Source organism: Rhineura floridana, chromosome 19 (genome assembly GCF_030035675.1).
Source record: "Rhineura floridana isolate rRhiFlo1 chromosome 19, rRhiFlo1.hap2, whole genome shotgun sequence".
NCBI classification, from domain to species: domain Eukaryota; kingdom Metazoa; phylum Chordata; class Lepidosauria; order Squamata; family Rhineuridae; genus Rhineura; species Rhineura floridana.
Genome location: NC_084498.1, coordinates 26392088 through 26410148, shown reverse-complemented (window position 1 = coordinate 26410148; position 18061 = coordinate 26392088). Strand labels below are relative to the sequence as shown.

Below are 18061 nucleotides of genomic sequence, written 5' to 3'. Positions count from 1 at the left end.
AGTGGTGACCAGGGCGGCCTGCCTTCTTGTTTCATTCCCAGTGGGGGGAAATAACCCACAGGCAGGCTACAAAAGTGTTGGGCTTACGTTCAAATAGTGCATTTCAAAATTTCACTTGGAAAGAAGACAGCAGTTTGTCACACCCCCGAGGCCTCTCAGCCTGGCCTTTGGGCCTCTGCCCAGGCCACACCCCTCACACCCTCCTTGAATGTTTCTGCCTGGCTGGAATGCGTCCTTCACCTCTGATCATGCCTCTTGCTTCCATGGATAGATAGAGAGGGTGTGTGCAAGTCTGTGTAGAAGCTAGCCTACTGTACATAGGTAAAAATTATATTCATTGCTCTGCCTGCTTTTGCCTGTGTGGCTCAACACCCAACATTGGCCCAGGTTACGCAGAAAGGAATGTGGCCCTCTGGCTAAAAAAGGCACCTCATGTTTACTCTGTTTCGTTCTGTCCCTGATGCACATGCACACACTCCCCAGGAGATCCTTCCGTATAAAGCAGGTGCGCTCTCCTCGGCTACGGCCCTGACTGTGAAAGGCGCTGTTGTGATCTGCTAGAAGTTGTCTTGCTTTCCTTTTTCTGCAGGACCCCCTAATTAGACAGCAGAACAATTCCCAGCTCCCTCCTTATAGCTTGGGGTGAACAGGCCCTTGATTCCGTGTTGCAAGATGTGTTCTGAGAGATGCTTCCTTGCGGGAAAATGTTTCTGAAAGGCAGGAGGATAAGTTCAATAAAAAGTACCACTGCACAGAAAAATATTTTTCACTGGGGTGAAAAACTTGTGTCACTTTCTGAAGGCTGATTGTACATTTAGTTGTGGGACAGAGCTAATAACAGAAACCCCTGCTTGGAAACCAGATTTCTCTCGTCTCTGATTCAGCGCCCCCAGGGAAATCATTTTTCCTTAGACTTTCTTTCTCTGGAAGCCCCTCGCTGTAGGCTGAAATCTTCCTACCTCTGAATTACCGTATGTTCTACTGAGACATTCAACCATCTTCTATTTTTACTTTGTAGAGGTATACTCTGTGACATTCCCCCCCTTCACCTATGGTCCCCTTGTGGTCCACGCTCAGCAGATAGATGCTTCTTGGTTACTAAGGTGGGGGTGGGGTGAGTGTGTGGCACTGGCCACAGACCCCACCTCCGTGTGACTCTCCTGGTCTCTCTCCCTCCGTGACAGGCTCACTGGTACAACGTTTGCCACCGAGGCAGCAGCTTTCCTCCTGAAATCAACCGCCGAGATGACCTGGTCGAACGGCCGGTGAGTATATCTATGGGGCAGAACTCCTGTCTCATCACTTTGGGTGTCGTCTTCACTTAGTAGTGGGTTTTTTTAAAAAAAAATCACATCCAGCATTGATAGCAAAAGTTCTTGCAGATTCCTGGGTGCTGTGAGAGTCTTCATCAGGGGTGGGAGAATGAGGCCCTCCAAGTCTCTTGGTTTGGCCCCCAGGACTCTCTACAGGCCAGCTTCCTCCCACCATCCCTCTCCCTGGGCCTGCTATGAGCCCTCCTCGAGCGCTTTTGCCACTGTCATCATTCCTCTTGCTTGCTTGGATGCAGGTGTGCGTGTAGCGACGCTGACTCTCGCATGGCTTGGATGAGTCACATCCATTGCCCTACTCACATTTTACCTCTGGCCCCACCCACCACTCACATGCGGCCCTCAGAAAGTTACCCACGGGGGCATGTGGCCTTCAGCCTAAAAAATCTTCCCCACCCTTGGCTCAAGAGCATCCCAGAGGCTGCAGGCCAAAATTCTCTGCATCAATCTCTTTAGCGCATGTAGCGTGGGTTAGGAAATGGTGTTTGTAGATCAAGGATGGGGAACCTGTGTCTCCGCAGATGCTGTCAGACTACAAATCCCATCATCCCTCACCCTTGGCCATGCTGGCTAAGGATGACAGGAGTTGGAGTCCATCATCATCTCATCTGGAGGGCCGCAAGTTCCCCTTCCCTGTAGTCGATGAAGAGGCGTTGTTACTGTATTGACCTGAGATCGTTCCGAGTGGAGCCCAGCATTAGACAGTGACATGGGAATTTCAATTCCTCCTAGGATCCTGTTGTTTTGGCCTTTGACATCGAAACCACCAAACTCCCTTTAAAATTTCCTGATGCAGAAACGGACCAGATCATGATGATCTCTTACATGATTGACGGCCAGGTAACTGGGGCTGTTTAAGTCGGTTAATCAGATAATGTCTGTTTACTGTTCATCAGTCAAGTAGATTAATTCCTTTTTTTCTCACTTTCTGCCCAGGGTTACTTGATCACAAACCGGGAGATCGTTTCAGAGGACATTGAAGATTTTGAGTTCACTCCCAAACCAGAGTATGAGGGACCTTTCTGTGTCTTCAACGAACCAGATGAGGTAAGTAGGCTTCATTTTGAAGGGTAACGGGCATGGATCGCTGCCAGCAGTTCTTCAGTATATTGCTTCCATCTTCCTTTTATTTCATCTCGGTCAGTCAGTGAGTTCCCCTGTTGATTATTCAACATCCCTACTCGTGGTTTACATTTCCCTTTAATTTCTCTAATCTTTTGGAACAGGGCTCTTGTTCTCCCCTTTTTGTTGTCCTCTTCTATTTCTGTACAATAACTATTATAATAGTTCTTTGTCCCTACATACTAGTCGCTGTATTGTTGCATTTAGGGTTTTGACCTGTATGTAAGTTGCTCTTGGGATAGCCTTTTTTATCTTTGGCTGAAGAGGAGGGCACACAAACACTCTAAACCAAATACATACAGAAATAAAAAGATTCAACGTGTACTGCTCCCAGGTTTCTCCTTCCCTTTGCACCCTTTTCAATTCCCGGAGTCGCAACCAAAACATTATTTGAAAACACAATGATCTATGCAAAAAGCCGCATGCAAATCAATGTACCTGTCCCTGTCTGGTGCAGAATGTGCGGAGTCGTGTTTGGCGTACACACATGGTACTCCTGGTTCCCTGGCAAGAGAGCTTCTAGTCATAAGAGAAACCGAGCAGGTGTGTGGTTCGCTGACAATAAGTGGCGCTCTGACTTCCACTTCTTCTCTCACTTTAAAACCAGGCCCACCTCATCCAGCGGTGGTTTGAACATGTTCAGGAGGCAAGGCCAACCATCATGGTGACTTACAACGGAGACTTTTTTGACTGGTGAGAATCAAGTGGACTTGGGTCTTGAGCCTTGAGAGCATCCAGCATTCAAAATTTATATTGTTGTTATCCTTTTAATGCAAAAAATATATATATATTGGTTATCTTCTGGGAAACCCATGTGACCAGGCCCTGCTCAGTGAGGAGGTCAGTAATGGGGGACAAACTTCTCTGATAGCCAAGCTGCCCACTCATGTACAGATCTTCCCCTGCAGTCTTCAGCTGCAGGAAGTTCTTGTGGTAATGCCTAAATAGTGAGACCCATAGCAGCTCCCTGGCTGTTTTGGCTGAGTTCATCCCTCTCTATCTCCAGGCCCTTTGTGGAAGCCAGAGCAGCAGCTCATGGGATGGATATGCAGAAGGAGACTGGGTTCCAAAAGGACGGCCAGGGGGAATACAAAGCTCCTCCGTGCATCCACATGGACTGTCTCAGGTACTTGATGCTCAGCCTCCTTTGAGGCTTAATCTGATGAAGATGGGAAAGAGCCCTGCTCTTCTTGGCACATTCACACCAAACTAGCTGCCCCTCAGGGGAAACGCCTTGCATTCGGCACCTCTCTACTCCATCCTTTTGACTGTGTCTCATTTGGTACCTGGGCATCGCCGCATGTTACTCCCCTGGCCCAGGCTTTTCAGACTGTTCTGCAGCTGCTGCTGTCCCCAGGGAGGTCACCTGCTGCCAACTCTCTTGCTCTTAAAGCACCAGGCAGACACCTTTTTGATGGCCTGCGCTGCTTAGTGCTGTTTGTTCGTGATTTTTTTCGCTCTGGTTGAAACGTCTCTTTCTTTAAAAAACTAGTATTTTTTAATGCAATTTTTTGCTTTTTCTGTTAGGTACTCTTGGGAGGCTTTGGCCTGAAAAAGGGGGCTTCAGTTTTGTTTTAAGCAAATAAATATTGCAGGCTCATCAAAGAGAAGATCAGTGAAAGTGGACGAGCTTCCAAAGAAGTCTCCCAGGCATTTTGGCATGTGTTTTTAAATTGTTTTTTAAAAATGTGTTTTTCAATTTGTATATTTGTTTTTAATGTTTTTAATTGTTGTAAACCGCCCAGAGAGCTTCTGCTATGGGGCGGTATACAAATGTGATAAATAAATAAGTCAGGTTACCCATCCGCTGCCTTTCTTCCCTTTGCCAGCCTTCCCCAACCTGGTGCCCTCCAGATGTCTTGGACTGCAGTTCCCATCAGCTCCAGCTAGCCTAGCCATGTTGGGGAAGGCTGCCTTGCAGAGAGTGCAGCTGCAGGTGGGCATTTGGAGGTGTTTTTAAAGTGTGTCCCAGAAGCATTGAGGAGTGAGAGGAAAGTTCCTTGAAGGTAGAAAGTCTGAGAAGCACTGGCCTAGCTTGTCACTTTGATTTATATTCCACATTAAGCTTAGCTGGGCTCTGCCCCATTTCCTCCTTGCATAGTACATCCCGTCCCCCCGGCTCCATGCAGACTGGGCTGCCTCACCTGGTTCAGTAACCGATGCTGTGGTTTCTCTTGGTAGGTGGGTTAAGAGAGATAGTTACCTCCCGGTGGGAAGCCACAACCTGAAAGCAGCTGCCAAAGCGAAGCTGGGCTATGACCCTGTGGAGCTGGACCCTGAAGAGATGTGCCGGATGGCTACTGAGGAACCTCAGGTACTTCCGTTGCCTCTATGATTCTGCCACGCGTTATTGACCACAGGTGCCGTGGCAGATTCCCTCCGATTATCACAGTGGGGAGAGAGAGAGAGATGTTGAACTCATTCCCTCAGCCTCTGTTCCTCTAGAGCAGCCTTTCCCAACCAGTGTGCCTCCAGATGTTGTTGGACTAAAACTCCCATATTTCCTGACCATTGGCAATGCTGGCAGAGGCTGATGGGAGTTGAGGTCCAACAACATCTGGAGGCACACTGGTTGGGAAAGGCTAGGCTAGAGGCCCTGGCCTTCAGAAAGCACCCCTCAAACATCCAGGGGGATTAGGTAAAATATTTGTGTAGCTATGACTTGCACCACAAGGTGAGGAATATAATCTCTAATGAAATGCACTCTGACACTCTTGCAGAACCTTGGACAATTTGGTTTACATTTGAAATAAAACGCTAGCATGTTTCTAACTGTAGAGAAAAAAGTTGCAGCCATTTCTGCTCTCGGGTTAAAAATCAGAGAAGGCCTAAGGGAAGTTTCTAATGGTCAAAGCATGCTCTCAGTTCCTGTCCCTCTACCTCAACACACCTATTTCTTCCAAAACAGTTATAAAGAGTGGCTTTATTCTAGTGACAATCTTGACTTTCTATCTTCAGAATGATGAATCTCTTCTTATAGGAGCTATTTCTTTAGGAAGACCTCCCTGTAATCTCTTTTTGAGAAGTGGGAGAGCTTTAAGTGCCTCTGCCTGATTAAATCATCAGTGGCCAATGTTGCAGCAGGCATGTACAGCAGGCAGGCAGTGGATTGTGGGCCATCTGGACAAGAGCATGGAGGCTTATGGGCCTGGCTGTAGCATAGTCTGTGCTATTGCCTTCCTCTCTGACATTCTGCTCTCCGGCTTTCCAGGCTAGAGGCAAGACCACCCCAAGAACCAGGGCAACCATCTGTACTCTGCGATAGTAGCTGGGTCATACTTGATTGGCTGCTCACAGGCCAAAAAGCTTGGTCACCAGTGTATTCACCTTTTGGGGGAAGATCCCTAACTTTTTTGCTAATTTTCACACATAGAAGCTTGTGGCCAAGGCTTTTTCTTCCACCCAGGCCTTCTGTGGTCAGCACTGCCAATAAACCAGGATGCTTAAACTCATCTTTGTACATGGCCAAAGTGCAGCCCAGTTTCGGCCTTAGCGCGGTGGTAGAGCATCTGCCTTGCATGCAGAAGGTCCCAGGTTCATTCCCCGATATCTCCGTGTAGAGCTGGAAAAGAGTCCTGTCTGAAATCCTGGAGAGTTGCTGCCAGTCAGTGCAGACAGTACTGAGCTAGGTGGGCCCCATAGTCTGACTCAATATAAGGCAGCTTCCTGTGTTGATGGGTGGGGAGGAGGTTGTGTTGACTTAACAGTGAGTCCTGATGCTCTCAGCACCCAAATGCACAGGGGAGGGAGTCGGGTTTTCTAACAGTGGGAAGTTAAAACTGGTTCCGTGCTGTTTCCCTCCCCCAGACGCTGGCCACCTACTCAGTGTCCGATGCTGTTGCCACCTATTACATGTACATGAAATACGTCCACCCTTTCATCTTTGCCTTGTGCACCATCATTCCGATGGAGCCTGATGAGGTGAGTATAGTGGAGCGGGGCTCAGTGGACCTTCCTGCCACGTATGAGGCATGAGTTTCCCCACCCCTGTTTGACTAGGAGGCTGCTCTCCTTGTAGTTCCGTCCTCCGTCAGTTGGATAGTAGCGCATGGGCATTGATTCCCTGCCTGCCCTTCCTCAAGTCACCAGCTGAAGACCCTGTGTGGGCTCCTAGCAGCCACGCGGATCTTTCTCCTCCGTTCCAAGAGACCGTCCTTGCAGTTGCCACGTAGTGCTGATTGCAGGAAAATCGCATGATAGCATGCTGGGGAAATGCAGGGAAAATGGGAGGAGGGACCTCTCCGCATCCTTTAACGGGAGTGAAAGCCGAGGGAAGGGCATGGTGCAAAATGGAGGTCAGAGCAGTGTGGTGCTGCCATGTCTGTTCCTCCTATGACACCATGGAATGCGGGGCACGGGAGAAACGGGCATGTGGAAAGAGGAGAGGGAAAGTCAGTTGGCGACGGCCGGAGGTGGAGCAGGAGAGAGGGAGAGAGAATAGAGCAGATGGGCAGGACACCAGGAGAGAAAGGAATTGGACAGGTGAAGCAGCAGAGTGAGAGAATGGAAGCTGCTGGGTAAGAAACTGCCGGGCCTGGCGGGAGTTGTAGTTCAAGATGTAGTCCCAGGGCTGATGGGAATTGGCGTCCAAAACCTCTGGAGGGCACCGTGTTGGCGAAGGTTGTTCCTAAGTTATGCCTCTGCCAGGGGTGTCCTCCTGCCAGTGATGGCTCCAGTGGGAATAACGAGCCCAGCTTGGAACTTCCAGGCACATTTTCTACCTAATATAAAAGGCCTTCTGGGACAGCACTGGGCACAGTTGTGGGTTTCTCCAAACTGCAGGCCTTTATGGGAGGAATGTTCTTAAAATGACCAAGCAGAGAGACCGTCCGCTCTGAAGCTGCCCAACTGTAGGGCTCCTTTGCCAACAGAAGGTCACAGGTTCAATAGCCAGCATCTCCGGGGAAAGGACCTCAAACAGAGCTAGAAGAGACCTTCAGGACCTTGGAGAGCGACTGTAGGTGGTGAACGATACAGTTATCTGACTCTATACGTGGCCGCTTCATAGGTCCATGTGGATTTGAGGATTCACCTGCGAGATGCAGGTGTTTTCTTTGGTCTTAGTTAGTCTTTCCAGTGCCCCAAGACACTCTTGGTTCTCTTGGCTGTAAGAGACTTACCTTGCCCACCTCCTCTGTAAGTTTTCTTTTCCCACCAGTCCGTGTTTCTCTTTTCGCAGGTACTGCGGAAGGGCTCGGGGACCCTGTGCGAGGCGCTGCTCATGGTACAGGCCTACCACGCCAACATCATTTTCCCCAACAAGCAAGAGCAGGAGTTCAACAAGCTTACAGAGGACGGGCACGTGCTGGACTCGGAGACCTACGTTGGGGGCCACGTGGAGGCACTGGAATCGGGGGTCTTTCGCAGCGACATCCCCTGTCGTTTTAAGATGGTACGAGCTTCTGTGTCATCTCGGCCCTGCTCCGAAGTAGGCCTCCCTCATTAGACTCTTGCTTAAATGTGGAGGGGGGGGTTCAGCACAAATTTGCCCCCGTGTTTGCCAAAGCGAAAGCAAGGAGCTACAACAAAGTCCAAATTGTCGTAAAAGCATAAGAACAGCCCTGAAGCTGGATCAGGCCAGTGGCCCATCTAGTCTAGCCTCCTGTTCTCGCGGTGGCTGGCCAGATGCCCCAACGGGAAGGGCGCAGGTGTGCCCAGCACTGGCCCTGTGAATTTGTCTAATCCTTTGCAAAAGATCAGCTGTGAGACCTTAGCAGCATTCTTGTGGGCGATGATGATTCCTACTGTATTGTTATTATTGTACTTTAAATTTCTATAACGCTCCCGGGGACCTACTGGTGAAGGGTGGGCAGCAATAATAAGAATACAACAGCAACGTATTTCTTGCCCACCCTTCACCAGTAGGTCCCAGAAATTTAGAATTCAGTATTATTCCCATGGTGCAGATGCTAGTACATTCCTATTGTGTGAGGAAAGCAGTCAGGGACAATATTACCACCTCGCATCTCCTGGTCCCACTGGTAGCTCTCCTATCCGCTGATACAAGGAGCCAGGACTAAGGGGTGCCCAGCCTGACTTGGACCGCCAGCTTTTGTGGGAGAAGGCCTTGCCTGACCTTTCAGCTAGAGGCTCTGTGTTGCAGCTTTCCCCATCTACATCTGCTCACCCCTCCTTCAGCCCAGCCTGCTTTTCTGTTGGGTTGTGTATGCTGGCTGTTTGCGTATTGGATGTGCGGGCAGTTCTGTGGGGCAGCAAATTCATTTCTGTCTGCCCTGCGTAGCACGGTGCTGCTTGGGTAGTTTCGGCTGCACCGGCGATGGCGAGAGAGAATGGTTCACCAGTGTCATAATGTTCCCTTCCTGCTCCCTTGTGTCTCTTAGAATCCGGCTGCCTTTGACTTCCTTCTGCAGCATGTGGAGAAGACGCTGCGCCACGCCATTGAGGAAGAGGAGGGAGTACCCCTAGATCAAGTTACCAATTTCCAGGAGGTAACCCTTGGCTTTGCCTTGTGTGGGTAGAATGCCGTTGCTTGGATAGAGAAGGAGGCGACAGTAACTGAGTTGTTGTTTTGACCCTTATCTCCTTTGGTCTCGTTCAGCCTTTCCCAACCAGTGTGCCTCCAGATGTTGTTGGACCACAACTCCCATCAGCCTCAGCCAGCATTGCCAATGGTCAGGAAAGATGGGAGTTGTGGTCCAACAACATCTGGAGGCACACTGGTTGGGAAAGGCAGGGTCTAGTTTGTGCTCATCGTAAAACTGAGCTGGCCTTTTAGCAACCTGCTGGAAGCACAACCGCCGTGATCTTTCAGTGTGTCACTGAAGGGTTAACTGTTGTTAGTAAATCAGCTAATGGGGGGGGTGGAGGTGTTGCTTAACAACCAGGCAGAGCAGCAAGATCTACAAAGAGGTAGCATGTGCTCAGACTGGCTGTGTAGTTCTGAAGGAGGTTTTCCTCTGCCTGTTCGGTTGCAGGTCTCCCTGCCCCATACAAGGCCTGAACAAAGAAAGACAAAACCTCTCTGTTCCTTTCTCCTCAAATTATACACTGTCCAGTTTGCTTAGTAAATGATCAGGACTTCTTTCTCTGGACTCCATCTGCATTATTCAAGTGACTTTGCTGCACCCTACTCTTGTGGCTCCTCCTTCACTCTTTTTCCCTGCTTCTCCCTCTTCTGCCCCCCTCTGCCTCCAGCCTTGGTCACTGATCTGTTATTTGCCCTCTTGAACTGTCCCAGGACCCACGTGTGACCTACGACTAACAGCGTGGCCACTGTGATATAAGCCTTGTGTTCTTCTGAGTGGCTTGCATTACACTTCTGAAGAGCCTGGCGAAGCATTGCTCTCCCCAGCAAGCCAATCTTAATCTCTCAACTGCTTTGCACTTGGCCACAGGTTTGTGATGAAATCAAAGTGAAGCTGAATTCGCTGAAGGAAGTTCCCAACAGGATTGAATGTCCTCTTATCTATCATCTGGACGTGGGGGCCATGTATCCGAATATCATCCTAACTAACAGGCTGCAGGTGAGCAGTGCCTCTTCAAAGAAGAGATAAAATCAAACTTGGAAAACAAATAAGACATAAATTTTATCAAATATAAATAAAATCAGCGGCTGTAAAGCAAATAGTTGTAACAATTACGTCTCTTTATAGGCCTGCCTGAACATAAACAGTTTTAGCGGGCACCGGAAACAATTCAGAGAAGGTGCCTGCCTAATGTTAATGGGCAGGCAGTTCCTAAAAATGTCTGAGCTGCCTTCCGCCTTCCCTGTCCCATCTAATTCATCCTTTCTGTCTGTATTTTGCTTCCCTCTCTTCTCTCTTCAGCCCTCGGCGATGGTGAACGAGGCTACGTGTGCAGCTTGTGACTTTAACAAGCCAGGTGCCAACTGTCAGCGGAAGATGACCTGGCAGTGGAGAGGAGAATTCAGTGAGTCTTCTGATTTCTGCTGGCCACTTGGTTTGGCACAGTTCCTCTGCTGCATAACGCTCTTTCACACACACAGTCTGGACTCTCCAGGCCTGTGCTCTGCAGGAGCTAGTCTCAGCTGTCTCTTCTTCTCCTCTCTCCTCCCCCCCCCCCCGTCACTTCGTTTGCAGTGCCAGCGAGCCGGAGCGAGTACCACCGCATCCAGCAGCAGCTGGAGTCGGAGAAGTTCCCCCCCGTCTTCCTAGATGGGCCACCCCGGGCGTTCCACGAACTGTCCCGTGAAGAGCAAGCTAAATACGAGAAGAAGCGCTTGGCCGGTGAGAGCATACCTTGGCGTGTTGCGTGTGGCCGTGGCTTGGTTTGTCTCAAGAGTTGGATTTTGTTCCCTTCGTATCCTGTTGCACACATTACTTGTCCCCTGCTCTGTTTGATGTCTGTATAGTGGGAGGGGTCCATCCCTTCCTTCCTTCCTGAAATTTCCAATAATATTATATTTTATCCCACTTTTCTTCCAAGGAGCTCAAAGTAGCAAACACAGTTCTCCCCATTCCCTTTTCATTCTCACAATAACCCTGTGGAGTGGGTTAGGCTGAGAGACAGGCCCAATGAGCTTCGTGGCTGAGCGGGCGTTTGAACCCTGGTAATCCAGGTCCTAATCCAACACCCTAACCACTACACCACTCTTACTTCCATCGTGGAACCCAAGGCAGCAGGCCAGGGGGTTGCCCATCCTAAAAGGAGGCTGCCATTCACTGTGTCAGCCCAACGAGTGAACCAAAGGGCTGCCCTGTAATGCAGGTGACCTACCTCACTGGAGGTTTTTGAGGGCAGCACAGCTCTACACCTTTTGGAGGTTGCTGGCTTTTTCCTTGGAACTCGGTCTTCCGGGGTCATGCTGGGTTCAGATCATCTGACGTCATTTGTTTCAAACTGTTTTTATTGCATTACGTATTGTTGTGGCCTGCCCTGGGACCTACTGGTGAAGGGTGGGTAATCAGTAGCAGTAGAAACAAGCTACTGGGCTTCCACTTAAAATGATGTAGTGCCTTGATGAGTGGAAATGAGAATATGTATGTAGAGGGGAGGTTACTTCTGTAGCAGTTTGGGAGGCCTTCTCCTTTCAGATAAACTGTCCTTGTTGCATCTCTTGCGCAGATTACTGCCGCAAAGCCTACAAGAAGATCCACATGACGAAGCTGGAGGAGCGCGTCACCACCATCTGCCAGCGGGAGAACTCCTTCTACGTGGACACTGTGCGGGCCTTTCGAGACCGTCGCTATGAGTTCAAGGGACTGCATAAGGTGCTCCTGTTTTCTGTTTTTGTGAGATGTGGTATCGCAACAAAAGGTGGTTTTAAAAAGTGTTTGTGGTGACCTTCAGATCCACATCAGGGAGTCTCCTCCCCCACCCCCCGAACTCTCATCTTAAGATCTGGGCAGCAGTGTAGTGGCAAATTCAGAGGTGCAGGGTCTCTTCGTGTTAATCACAGCCATGCCCCCGCCTTTTCTAATGGGTTGAGAATGAGATATCTGTTAATGTCTTCTCCCACAACAACAGATGACCCTAGGAGCCAATAAGCATGTAAGGGGAGAGTGTTGGCTGCTGAGAAGAGTCTTCTCGGTGGCTGACACACCTCTTTTCACTTTGATTGGCTCCAATCAGCAGGGAGCATGTTAGAAAACTCTTCTCAGTAGCTCCCCTTTCACGCTGATTGGCTCACAGGCTGCTGGAGACATTGGGACCCTGCCTAACATGGAGGCTGTTTCATTTCGACTTGAAATGTCTGGAGCAAATGACTCTGAGGGCTCCTTGGCTGTTGGTGCCTAGTTGGCTCTTAATAGCTTGTCTATTTTCTGGCAGCGTCTCAGGCCTCAAAATTGCCATCCTCAACTACCGGAGGTGCCTCTATAAACTGTGAGGCAGTGTAACTCCCTTATATCCCCACCCCTAACGGCGACATCAGTCTAATGAACGGCTTGCTGTCTCATGCCACAGATCAAAAGCTGTCGTGATGGCCACGGTGGTAGAAAGCCCTTGTTTCTTCTTTTCCTGCTGTTATACCTTCACTCGTCACTTAATGGATTTTTATTCACCCTTGAACGCTGTGTACATCAAAACGTTGAGCTTATCAGTGGGAGTTACTCAGAGGTAGCCCATGGCCTACGTCAGCCACATGCCCTGTATTACCTGCCTGTTGCAGGTGTGGAAGAAGAAGCTGGCTGCAGCCACGGAGGTGGGCGATGCCTCAGAGGTGAAGCGCTGCAAGAATATGGAGATCTTGTACGATTCCCTGCAGCTAGCGCACAAGTGCATCCTCAACTCCTTTTACGGCTACGTCATGCGCAAAGGGTGAGTGAGAGACTGAAATGCACGGACTCCTGTGGACCTTTAAAAGGCCCTTGTTTACATCTGCCCCAAACCGTACCATCTTGTTCCCAATCCTCTGGTGGCTTCCAGCCCCTCGGTTTTAAGTGGATGAGCCTTTCCACCTGTTGGCCGGCCTCCTTCCTCCCTGCCCTGCGGTTCCATCACCTGTTGGTTTTTATTTGTTAGAATTCCAACACGAGTTAGCCTGTTATAGTATGTTCCAAAGCACGTCATATGCATCACCTGTAAGGTAGTTCGTTATTTATTTCTGCTAGCAAAATGCCCGTTGTTGTCATGAGGGTGGGAAGGGCTTGGTTTTGGTGGGGTTTTTTTTGGGGGGGGGGGTTAGTGTGTTTGAGAGAGGATGCTGTGGACAAAGACACGTTGTTTGAAGCACGTGCCCACACATGCGCATGCTGAGAACTGTTCTTCCCCTCCTCTTCACAGAGCCCGGTGGTACTCCATGGAAATGGCTGGCATTGTCTGCTTCACTGGCGCAAACATCATCACGCAGGCCAGGGAGCTGATAGAGCAAATTGGGTGAGTGCTTGGAATGGGCTAGATGGAGGCGATGTGATTCTGAGCTTGAATTCACATGCAGGTTGCCCCAAAGTCGTTTGTTGCTGCTTTATACATGGTGGTGTTTTTCCTTGTTGTCCTGAGCACCTTTAGGAAGAAGGGCAGTGTGTATAAATGCAATAAACAAACAACATAGGGCCCAAATAGCTGAGAGACTGTCTCCTTCCCTGCAGACCCTCTTGTGTGTTAAGATCGGCAGAAGGGGCCCTCCCGGTGGTTCCTCCACCCTCAGAGGGCCTGGGGGGGAGGCGTGGGAGAAGGGATTCTGTGTGGCAGCCCCTAAGCTGCGGAATTCCCTCCTCACGGAGTTGTATCTTGCATCTTCACTGTACTGCCCTGGCATTTGACACTTGAGAGGGAAGGGAGGGAGGGAGGGGAGATTAGGACCCTCTCTAGATGCGAATGTGGTTTGTTTTAAACTGTTTTTCATAATCCTGGGACCTGCTGGTGAAGGGCAGGTAATACATTTGATGATAAGATGAAATAATGGCACACTGAGAGGTCCAATTCTGGGAATCTTTTGTCTCTGGCCACAAGGAAATAGCTGGCGGACGCACTTCCTTTTTCCTACCCGAGGTCTGTTCCTTGGAACAGAGAAAGAGGCAGCTCAGAGGGGGGGGGGCATGTTTCTGGAGGCTGTTGTCTTTGCAACCTCCAGCAGTGTTAAACTTGTGTATAGTGTCCTCTGAGCTCCCGTATGGAAATGCTCTCCCATTCTTCTCCTTCCCAGGAGGCCCCTGGAGCTGGACACAGACGGGATCTGGTGTGTGCTTCCAAACAGTTTCCCAGAAAACTATGTCATCAAGTCGACCAATGCCAAGAAGCCCAAGGTGACGATCTCCTATCCAGGCGCCATGTTGAACATCATGGTGAAGGTAAGGAGCGGCGTGCCTTCTTCCTTGTTCTATGAGAGCAGGGGGCAACTGGAATCAACAGAGTGTGGGCATACCCCATAAAGGGGCACAGAAACCATGCATGTGTTTGATGCAGAGCTTTGTCCTTCTGCCTCTAGGCCTCCAGCCTTTATTTATTTTGTTTTGGGGTGCAGCATGGCGACAGTGAGCCAAAACCCCTGTGTGTGTCCTCCTCTTCTGTCTTGCAGGAAGGGTTCACGAACGATCAGTACCAGGAGCTGGTGGACCCAGCCTCCCTTCGCTACGTTTCCCGCTCGGAGAATAGCATCTTTTTCGAGGTGGACGGGCCGTACTTGGCCATGATTCTCCCCGCTTCCAAGGAAGAAGGCAAGAAGCTGAAGAAAAGGTGAGAGGCCAAGGCTTGGAACACCGCTGTTCCTTCACGTAGGGACACCCGCAGACGGGCAGGCAGCAGGGAGTTGAAACATCACTCCTGAACATTCGGTTGATTGGTTGATTGATTGATTACATTTATATACCGCCCCATAGCCGAAGCTCTCTGGGCGCTTTACAGCAATTAAAAACAAATATACAAATTTTAAAACACAAAAAACAATTTAAAAACACATGCTAAAATTGATTGATGGGGGATATTTAGAGCCCCCTCTTTTGAAAAGCAGTGGGGACCGGCCCATCGGGGCAAATGCAGCAGTGCCCCACCAACCTTGGCCTGCCGTCATCCAGCTCCCACTTTCCTGCCTTCTTGCGTACAATCAGTCCAGGGGACGGCCCTGACTGTCATCTTCCTCCTCAGCGCTGCGCTTGCCGAACTCAGCAGCAGGGAGGAGGAGGTGGGGGCAAAACTAGAATTAGTTGGCTCCGCCTCTCATCGGCTCTGGCTCCACCTACTCTTGGCTTCCCTGCCTCCCGCCCGTCCCAAAGGGCACCAGCTGCTGCTTCTGCTAAGAAGGTTGGAGTCTGATACAGACCTTGGAAAAGAGGAGCCAAACCCTTGCACCTGCTGACATTCTGCCCTCCCCCAGATACGCCGTGTTTAACGAAGACGGCTCGCTTGCTGAGCTGAAGGGCTTCGAGGTGAAGCGGCGGGGGGAGCTGCAGCTGGTCAAGATCTTCCAGTCGTCTGTCTTCGAGGCCTTCCTGAAGGGCACCACGTTGGAGGAGGTTTATGCTTCGGTCGCCAAAGTGGCCGACTACTGGCTCGATGTGCTTTACAGCAAGGTGAGTTGGGTCTCAGCTTTATCTTCGTGCTTCCCTGTGAACGATATGGTGGACCTACCTGCACAGGGCGTTTGCAGACCTTCTAGATGGAGGGTAGAGGGAATCTGTGGCCAGCGAGGGCAGAACTACATACAACAAAGAACACGAGGCTACTGCTGGAAAGGGCAGCCCCCGTGTTAAGGTCCTCCTCCCCTTCTGCAATATCTAGTCCGCATGTCAGCAGCCCTTGGGCCCCATATAGCCCACACGGTCTGGTCTGTGTCGCTTGTTGCCCTCAGTTGGGCTGAGTGTGTGTTGCCTTGCAGAATAAGTTGTGGTTGACATTGCAGGGAGATGGAGAGACTGCGCATATCTGCCACTTTTGGTTGTTAACCCTGTGTTCTTTGTAACGTTCGGCTGTAGCTGGAGAGTACAGGTGGGGTAACAGAAGTTGGGCAGGTAAGGGAAGCCTAACATCCTAACAAGATAAAGATGTTGCTTCATGAGGGGCGGCAACGTTTTGTCAAATTCTGCTGATGTGTGTTTGGCCTGTTTCTCTGTAACTCGGGTGGGGAAGCTTTAGCGCTTCTGATGGACTACACTTCCCATCATCCCCGACTGTTGGCTGTGGTGGCTGGGGCTGATGGGAGTTGTAATCCAGTGACATGTAGAGGGCCCTCATAGATTCCCCACACCTGCTGCAGTTAGTGCCCACTACTCAGTTGGTGTTGATGTCCACCTCTGAGTGACTCTCAAAGTAGGCAGGAACTTTGCTTCTTACAGGATTCCATGCTTGGCTGCTACAATTTTCTACCTTCTACCTAACTACTTGGCTGCAATTTTCTACCTTTTCCTTGCCGCCTACATCTTCCAAGGTGCTTTGAAACCGTGAAGTAGCATGCACCTCCCTCCTGGTGAGGTTTGCTATCGTAACACAGAACTATCTTCTCAGTGGGTCGCCTCTGGGAATTGCTGGCGGCTGCCTTGTGCAAATGTTTTCTTTTTTTTTGTCCTTCAGGCTGCGAATATGCCTGACTCGGAGTTGTTTGAGCTCATCTCCGAGAACCGATCCATGTCCCGCAAGCTGGAGGATTACGGAGAGCAAAAATCCACCTCCATCAGTACAGCCAAGCGCCTGGCTGAGTTCCTGGGGGACCAGATGGTGAAGGATGCTGGGCTAAGCTGCCGGTTTATCATTTCTAAGAAGCCCGAAGGGTCCCCAGTGACAGAGAGGTATATTGAGGGGTTCAGAAAGGCACATTTCATGCTCTGTGCTGGTGGAGGGTATGCTTGCAGCATAAGCCCTACGGAGAGAGGCTGAGCCCAGGCTTCTTTTTTTGAGTTACAATGAGCTGATGCTTGGTGCTGTCCCACACTCTGCAGATTGAAGAAGCGTCTGGGGTGGGCGGGTGAGTGGGAATCTTTGCTTGTCTCCAGACTGGCTTTGATCAGATAGTAGGGATAGAAACCCATAGTACAAAGGAACTTCAGAGGGAGACTGCGACGTGAAACTGCTGTGCCACCCTAGTCAGAGGCAGCATGCTTCTGAAAACCAGTTGCTGGAAGCCTCAGGAGGGGAGAGTGTTCTTGCACTCGGGCCCTGCTTGCGGGCTTCCCCCAGGCACCTGGTTGGCCACTGTGAGAACAGGATGCTGGACTAGATGGGCCACTGGCCTGATCCAGCAGGCTCTTCTTATGTTCTTAACAGCTCATCAAGAGGCTCGGTACTGTTACGTATGGATTGAATCAGGGGAAAGGATTTTTAGTATACTTCCAACAAACAGATTTTTTACCCTAGTTTTCATCTGCATTGGATTGAAACTGCATGTCTGTGTGTTTTTATTGTTAAATTGCTTCAAGAAGCAACATTTCATGCATCTGATGGAAGTTTACTCTAACCCACAAAACTGTTATGCCAAGGTAGCTAAAGCTATGCCCTCCAGAAGTTGTTGGACTCCCATTGGCCCCAGCCAGCATGATCAGTAGCCAGGGAAGGTGCAGACTGTACTCCACAGCATCTAGAGGGCCCCACACTGGCTTCCCTGGGCTGATGCCGTCTTCAATTTGTTAGTCTTTAAGATGCCACCAGATTTGTTTTTGCTGCAGCAGAACACGGCTACCCCTCTGGAAAAAGCAGTCATACGTTTGCTTTTCCTTCCTTGTTCTCAGGGCCATCCCGCTGGCCATTTTCCAAGCTGAGCTCTCCGTGCGCAAGCACTATCTCCGGAAATGGCTCAAGAGCCCCTCCTTGCAGGATTTTGACATCCGGACGGTAAGCTGAGCGGGGCTGCCCTCCAACAGCCATGACTTGAGGGCTGTTATTTTCTAGGGGTACTGTGGGGTACCCAATGTTGCTGGCATGAATTCACACAGACATTTCCTCGGCAAACCCTCCTCCTTGGGTTTAACCTGGAATTCTCTGACTCTGCTCATAGATCCTGGATTGGGACTATTACACTGAGAGACTGGGCAGCACAATCCAGAAAATCATCACTATCCCAGCAGCTCTACAGCAGGTAATTGTGGGGTGACTGAAGATTGCTCCAAGATGTGATGAGACGCAGAAGGGGGCCTCTGATGTATTAGACTCTGGTGCTCTGATCCAACAGCTAGCTGCAAACTCAAAGCTCCACAACTCAGCTGCCTGGCCCCAGAGAGCGTTCCTGTGCATTTCAGAAAGATACGATTTCCATGCATGAAGCT

The 18061-nt window shown here is 50.1% G+C and overlaps 1 protein-coding gene across 5 annotated transcripts in view; it reads left to right on the top strand.

Moving 5' to 3' along the window:
• POLE (DNA polymerase epsilon, catalytic subunit) overlaps nucleotides 1-18061 on the top strand; it is a 44164-nt gene that overhangs the window by 6785 nt on the left and 19318 nt on the right. For all 5 annotated transcript variants that reach the window (XM_061602651.1, XM_061602649.1, XM_061602648.1 and 2 more), the window contains exons 8-28: nucleotides 1185-1265; nucleotides 2061-2168; nucleotides 2265-2375; nucleotides 3058-3143; nucleotides 3457-3576; nucleotides 4632-4764; nucleotides 6258-6371; nucleotides 7630-7842; nucleotides 8792-8899; nucleotides 9806-9934; nucleotides 10238-10340; nucleotides 10511-10657; nucleotides 11496-11641; nucleotides 12541-12689; nucleotides 13155-13247; nucleotides 14017-14161; nucleotides 14389-14546; nucleotides 15184-15379; nucleotides 16377-16591; nucleotides 17528-17630; nucleotides 17794-17874. In XM_061602651.1, coding sequence (XP_061458635.1) covers nucleotides 1185-1265; nucleotides 2061-2168; nucleotides 2265-2375; nucleotides 3058-3143; nucleotides 3457-3576; nucleotides 4632-4764; nucleotides 6258-6371; nucleotides 7630-7842; nucleotides 8792-8899; nucleotides 9806-9934; nucleotides 10238-10340; nucleotides 10511-10657; nucleotides 11496-11641; nucleotides 12541-12689; nucleotides 13155-13247; nucleotides 14017-14161; nucleotides 14389-14546; nucleotides 15184-15379; nucleotides 16377-16591; nucleotides 17528-17630; nucleotides 17794-17874 — 2739 coding nt within the window. The remainder of the gene's footprint in view (nucleotides 1-1184; nucleotides 1266-2060; nucleotides 2169-2264; nucleotides 2376-3057; nucleotides 3144-3456; nucleotides 3577-4631; nucleotides 4765-6257; nucleotides 6372-7629; nucleotides 7843-8791; nucleotides 8900-9805; nucleotides 9935-10237; nucleotides 10341-10510; nucleotides 10658-11495; nucleotides 11642-12540; nucleotides 12690-13154; nucleotides 13248-14016; nucleotides 14162-14388; nucleotides 14547-15183; nucleotides 15380-16376; nucleotides 16592-17527; nucleotides 17631-17793; nucleotides 17875-18061) is intronic.